The 6,987-nt window shown below is 42.4% G+C and overlaps 1 protein-coding gene across 1 annotated transcript in view; it reads right to left on the bottom strand.

Moving 5' to 3' along the window:
* SPECC1 (sperm antigen with calponin homology and coiled-coil domains 1) overlaps positions 1-6,935 on the bottom strand; it is a 53,732-nt gene extending 46,797 nt beyond the window's left edge. Inside the window, exon 1 of the mRNA XM_009070816.1 lies at positions 6,896-6,935. Within this exon, the coding sequence (XP_009069064.1) occupies positions 6,896-6,935 (40 nt within the window). The remainder of the gene's footprint in view (positions 1-6,895) is intronic.
* Positions 6,936-6,987: the final 52 nt, after the last annotated feature.

Here is a 6,987-nt window from a genome sequence, read left to right as displayed (position 1 = left end):
TTCAAGGAATATTTGCAGATGGGGATGGACATGACACCACCAGCTTAGCCCCTTCCAGCATCAAATAGCAGCACTGTGACTGACATTATATGCTCTGGGGAACAAGACTTAGAGCTACTTCTCTTTGGTCATAGATTTGTTTATGCTTTTCTTTTTCTATCCTGAAAAAACAGGACTTGGACAATTCACCCTTAAACAGGGGGAAATGCAACATTTTCTCTACAGTTTAGCAACTATTCTACATTATTGCAGAGAGACACCACCAGGGCTATTGCACTCTGGAGGAGCTTTCTCCAAGCAGAGAATACCAGTCCCTGGAATGACTTGTACTCATGGAAACTCAGGCTCATCCCCACTTACCAGCTGTTATTTGTGACTAATGGACCTCACTGCTGAGCTGGTTCTGTTCTGCACAAGCACAGGGAATTGCCTCTGTTCTATTTCAGGAATCATATGCATTTTTCTCTATGAGAGTAAGTATTCAATTATACTTTTGAAGGTCTTTCCATGCCTTGCAGAGAGCTAGGTTTGTGCCAACAGATTTATCATTACCCACACCCTTGTAGGAACAACCCCTATAAAAGTGATTATATGAGGCATAATTATTTGGTGTTATGAGGATTTCTATATCTTCAGTATAAATGCTGCAATGGCAGAATGCAGAAGACCTTTAGGGTGTGAAAAGCACAAAAGAATATCCTCCAGATGCAGGGAAGAAACCACCTTTGCATTCTGCCTTGTTCATACTAATTAAAACAACTTTGTATCCTTAGTACACCATGGGATTTCTCCACTCAATTGGAACATCCTAGCTGAGAAATGAAACAATTGAAAGCAATCAAAACATTACTAATTACCATTGATCAAATTATCCTGAATATTGGTCACCAGTCCATGGCAAAGAATGCAAAAGAAAGGGTAAGGACAAACTACAGTTCAGTAGGGGAAGAAAGAAGAGTCAGCCAACATAAGTACAGTATGTCAAACCACTAACTGCACCCTGTCCCTAAGGCCCTTTCCATATTCCATGCATTAATAAAAATGACTTCATTGAAGCTGCTGGTAAAATTCTTGCTCGACTAGCAATGATTTTTAACAGTTAGAACCTTTACATTTAACTTTTGCTGTTGATAAAATATGGAGCTCGTTAGTTGTGTGCTACACAGCCTGGTTAAAAGGGCAGAAAAGTGTTCTGATGGGATGTAGAGCCTGAGAGAACTGACTGATGGGCACAGATCACACAAGGACAGAGTGCTCTGCCTCAGAACATGCAATCCATATCTATTGATGCTTCTGGAAAAACATGAGTGCTCCATGAAACAGAATAGATGGAACATTCCAAAAGGGATCTGTGTCTGCTTCAGATTAGGGGAAGAAAAAGCTGATGCATGGAAAACCTAACAGTGTCTATTAACTCCATCACCTTTAATCATGATGCTCCAACTGTTTGGAGATTCAGCATGAGAAAGTATCAGAAAATAATGAAAATGTCAAACATTTGTCAATCTTATAGAATCACAGACAAATCCAATGAAGTTCTCCTCAAGCAATGCAGTGTCAATGGAAGCAGAGAACTCTGTTTCAGTTTTATAGTTTCTTGGTGTTCTGAAAGCTCCATTCCCTGTGGAAATCAGGAGTTTTTATGAAGAGTAAATTAGTGAAATAGGGGAGGAATTTAAAAGAGAAAACAAGAACAAGAAATTATTTTGCTGAAATTCTGCTAGAAGCACCAAAACACAGGACTAGAACTGCTTCCTAATAAACTCAGTACCTCCAGGGATCTGGCAGGTTTCAGTGAGAACACCAAGGGGCAATACTGGCTTAAGTTTCTTTGGCCAGCAAGATCTTGAGGAGCCAAATATAACCCCAAAAAGAAGCAGCAAGCTTTCCTTTTTCTCTAAGGCCAGTATTATTGCCTCCTCCCTTTGCCCTTTTCCCTCCTTCGAGTCATTCAATACTGTGTCAGAACAAACACACAATCACAACCATCCCCTGGTTCATTCCTTGTCCCTCTGCCACTGTCGAGCACATCACAGCACATTAACTAAACTAATGAAACAATCATCAAGAAAATTAGCTTTTACATTTACTATCATGCTAGATCTACTACTATTCATGGATCCTAACACACCACCAGCACTGTGGAACGAGCACAGTCTGCAGAGCTCTAACCATACAACAAGCTCTTGCCAACCAGCTCATTCAGCAAAATTCCCAGAAGCTCCCTGCCTTCATCCAAGAATGGCTTTAATTTTCATCAGCAAAACAATCCAACACAAAACAAAATGCACAAACCACATCCTGCTGCCTGCCATGCCCTGAGAGTTCTTTTTGTAAGAGCTTTGGTCCTGCCCATGGAGAAAGTCCTCCCACTCAGCACATCAGCACTGAGAACTGTTGGGAAGGTTCTTGCCTTAGTGCAGCAGGACTTATTGGTGATCTCTTCCATTAATTTAGTACTCATTATCCTTTCATCTTGGGATCAAGAGACCTCAGATTTTCTGTTTGAGACAGAGTTAAGTGATAATTTCAGAGGCAGTAAGTTACTCATAGTCATGACTCAATTCCTCTAAGAGGCCATTCCAAACCATGACATAGTCTCTGGCTGTTCCCCTTCCCCTGGCCTGTGAGCAGAGGAGACCACTGCCACTGACATCTGCTTGTTGGTACTTCTGAAATGATTTACTAATGTCAGCCCAGTCAAGTCACCTCACAAGACTAATTGACAGAACTGGCCCTAACTGGCCTTGGAAGAGAAGCTCAAGTCAAGTAAAAATTACTCTCTGGGGGAAAATAAACTTCTTCAATGCCAATTTAATCAGCAGTGTGTTACTACTCTGAAAAATGAGAGCATTTGTAAACCCCTCCATGCAAGAATGACTTGTGGGAGGGAGAGGTGACTAAGGAATTAAACTATCCACTGGAGAGCAAATTGTGGTTTGTTGGCTCCACTGGGAACAAAAGGTCTGTGGCTCACTGCCTGAGCTCCAAGAGGACATGACTTGCTGTCGGTATTTCCATGAAAGCTGTTTTGTGATTCATTAGCTTTGCTGGCCCCTCTCTCCTCCCTCCCTTCCCCCCACACCATCATTAAACTCATCTGGTCTCTTGAGCCCTTGCTTGGCAGAAATGGTGTTCTGACATGGAACAGTTCAGATGAACAGCTCCCATGTTTGGGAGAAAGGGAGAGAGGCAGAGGAGAGAGACTAAAGAGAGCACCCCGAGAAGATCTGACTACACATCCCAAAAAGACAAAACCAGAAATCACAAGAAATGTACATTTCTACAATACTCTTTACCACAGAGTCTCCTATGATTTACAAACTATGAATCCTACACACAAGAATCCCCCCCTCAAACATAACATGAAGCCACTCCTGGGCCAGGACAAAACAGACATAAGAAAACAGATCAATACTGGCTCAGTGTATGCACTGACACTTGATATTCTCATCCAAGCCATGTAAGCATGTTTTACAAATAAACACAGTCCCAAAAAAAGTCTAACCCTTGGATAACCCCAACCCGTCACCTTGTTCCAACTGGAGAAGTTAACATTTCCCATTCAACTGATTCTTTCAAGCCAGTTTTTGTGTGTATTGAGTCATTTTTTCCCACCTCTTCCTGAAGAGATTAATCATCTCATCACCTGCAGCTGTTTGGAGGATAAACAAACCTCACCATCACCGTGTCAACCAGCGTCAAAGAATGTCAGTGCTCCTGTTCAGGAATAACAGGAGGCCTCACTGTTTCCAAGGCAAATTCATGTTTGAAAGGCTTTCTCCCAATAAATACACTGCACTGGATAACACTGAATTCTTCCATACAACTCCCATGAAGTGCTCCAGCTATTCCACAGGTGCTCTGGCCTGTGTTTGTGTATATTTGTTCCTTTAGCTCAGGGTAGCCAATTTCAAAAGCAGTAAACTGACTCTACTGACAAACTGCAGCAATATTCACTGTTGTTTCACAGCTTATTCTGTGCTCACCTATAGCTGTTTTCATTCTAAAAGATCCACAAGCTTTAGAAACAGGAATATTTGGAGCACTTGGGTATAGCAGGAAACCAACCACTTGGAAGTAGCAGAGTTTTGGCAAACAAACGACGCAAACTTGGGTCTTACCACCCAAGTTCTTAGAAATGACTGTAAAAGTGGTTTAAAAGAACTTTTAACTAGAAGCCAGGAAAAGCCTGTAACATCTAACATTATTACAAGGAATATTCTCAAATCCTTTTCAGACACTTGTACACTCTTAGCAAGATGGAGATTAATTTGAGAGGATATTGGATTGTTACATAGTCTTGTAAGTCTTCTGTTCCAAACATACCCATTAGACACCAGCAGTGGATTACTTTTCTCTGTCTTCCCTCTCCACAGTTCCTTCCTCAGCTAGTCACATTTCTTTCCAATCCTCCTGTATGAACATGTTAACTTCCAATTACTCAGCTTAGGGGCAATAATTTCCTTCCTCTTCCCTGACAGCACTGACCAGCCCACCCAGAATTTGGGGTTCTCTCAGCTGTATCTTTATTTCCCAAACCTCAACTGTGAGCTGCAGAGTCAGGATCACTCAGTTGGACACTGTCAGACTGACCAAGAGTTGCTTCAGGGACCTGTATTACTTTATGTAATTTGGAAATTAAAATATATCTTTGCCATAGAACTGTAGTTTTGTTAGCCAACAGCTGTGCATCCCCAGGTCCTGTTAATCCTATTTACACTTAGCAGGAAAACCTGCTAAAGTACATAACACTCTCATATGTATGTGAAAATAAGTATTTTACTGTAAGTTATAACCTGTATTATAACAGGATCAGATTGTTAAAGACTTGAGTCCACTGACAGCAAGAAGAGCAACAAGTGTTTTACAAATCTGTCCCAAATACCCCAAGATGGTAAGTTTGGGGTCTACAGATGAACCATACAGAGTTCATAAAGTTTCCTTAAAAGGTAAATAAGCAAGATGACCCTGAATATCATGCTCAGGGAAATGGGTCACCATTTGGTTGTCTGTAGTTAAAGCTCACTCAAGAGCTAGATCAATAAAGAGGCCCATTCCTGGGGTTTATTTTGGTGATTTCAAAAGCCCAAACTCACACAGCTATTGAAGACACAGGTATTCCTGAGTGAGGGCTGAATTCAGTTCATCCAAGCAGAAATAAAACTCTGAGATACTTCCACATAATACATTTTAAGGTGAAAAACAAGATTTTACATCCTACGTGTCAAAACCCAACACCAACTCTGCTTCAGATGTCTTTATGTTGTCCTCTGAGTTCCAAAGGCAGAACTCTCACACACAACAAGGAATATGTCATCAGACATTTCTTTGTCAGAAGGAATGTTCCTGAAACCTTTTCCATGATTAAACATTAGAGTTTTGTGCATGCAGTTCAATACAAAACACTGTGTTTTGCAGTCCTATCCATACCTAACAAACAATGAGGACATTAAAACAAGACTCAGTAGAGCCTGCACTTAAAAACTGAGAACAGTTTAAAAACTGCTTAGGTGCACCAGAAGTGTAACGCTTTCCCCTTCAATTAAAAACAAATAAATAAATCACAGGACAAGAGAAAACAAAGTCCAAACCCACAGGGGGTGTACATGCTCATTTATCATCTAAATTAATAGTAATAAGCTGTTCAAATCCCTGAAAGATCAGAGTCAGTTCTCCCTGGCTGACCAAAAGTTAGCACTGTACCTCCCCATACAATTATTCAGCTCTCCCCAAGTTTATCATCACTTCCATCCCTCCTAAACGACAGTAACATGTTTAGCTCCCCTAAAACTTCTACAGCTGGCAGTGAAATATGGATTTGGGGGGTTGGGATGTAGCAGCTATACTCTCCAGCCGAAAGTTTAACTTTCCCTTAGGGCAGCATTTCTTCTGGTGAGTGGATACTGGCAGCTTTTGTGTTCTTCATTAGCCTGCTGATTAACATAGTGCTAGAGAGTTCTCACTACACCTCACAGCCGTTCCAGCACTCGCTGGCAGATCTATTGTGAAAGATCCCTGAGCAGCAATGCAGCCTTGTCTGCTTTCCCCAACAACACCAGAGATCTGATACATTTGTATTTGCTTTTAAAACAATAGCCACAGACCTAACCCCAAGTTACAAAGAAACACTGATCAGGCAATAACAACTTTAATGGAATTTTTTGTGAATGAAATTCCCATGGCAACTGCAAGAGTGCCAGGAAATACAACCGACTGCAGTTTTACGTACGTTAAAGGGTTCTAAATGCAAACAGAAAACAAGAAATAAGCAGCAGAAATCAATGAGCCTACTGGGTTTTTTCCCCTCCCTCGTTCAGCCTTTGAGAAACAAACGAAATAAACCAAAAGGCAACCAAAGCAGCACTACAGCATCAGGAACAAATTACCACGTCCTGGTGTACAGAGCAGACATTTGGCACAAGGGGAATGAGATCTACCTGATACCAGCCCTGAGCTTTCTATGAAATCTGCTCCTGATTAACATGCAGAGCACTCCACTTCGGAGAGGACAATGGTGGGAAGACCTTCCACAAAGGCATCATTTTAAATTCTAAGGCCTGGAAAATTTCAGGCCTCAGGCCATGAACAATGGTGAAGGCTAACCCAAGCCAAGCTGCGGATCCCGACAAGTTGTACGCACATCACTGCATCAGCTCGGGAACTTTTTTAGCTGCATCATGCAGGCTCTGTAAAATCATCTGTCACCGGGTGCCTCCCTTGCAGGCTTTCTGCTCTAAAAAGATTCCGTTCAGCACAGCATCCCTAAGGGCTCTGCTGCTCTCCCAGGTACGGAGCAGCAATAAAGAGCATTCACAAGGCAGCGATGCCGAAGCCACCAGCGCTCGCCGACACCGACCCAACCCCGAGAACAAAACCCCGCGCTCCTACACACCTTGCTCGTGCTCCTCCGCTCGCCCGGGCTGGTTGCCCATCGCCTCCACGACCCGCGGGGCTCTCCCCGAGCTCCTTCAGGCCACCAGCGCC

Source organism: Acanthisitta chloris, unplaced genomic scaffold, assembly GCF_000695815.1.
Source record: "Acanthisitta chloris isolate BGI_N310 unplaced genomic scaffold, ASM69581v1 scaffold1703, whole genome shotgun sequence".
NCBI lineage: Eukaryota > Metazoa > Chordata > Aves > Passeriformes > Acanthisittidae > Acanthisitta > Acanthisitta chloris.
The sequence above is the reverse complement of the archived record's forward strand: the minus strand, read 5'-3'. Positions and strand labels throughout refer to the sequence as shown.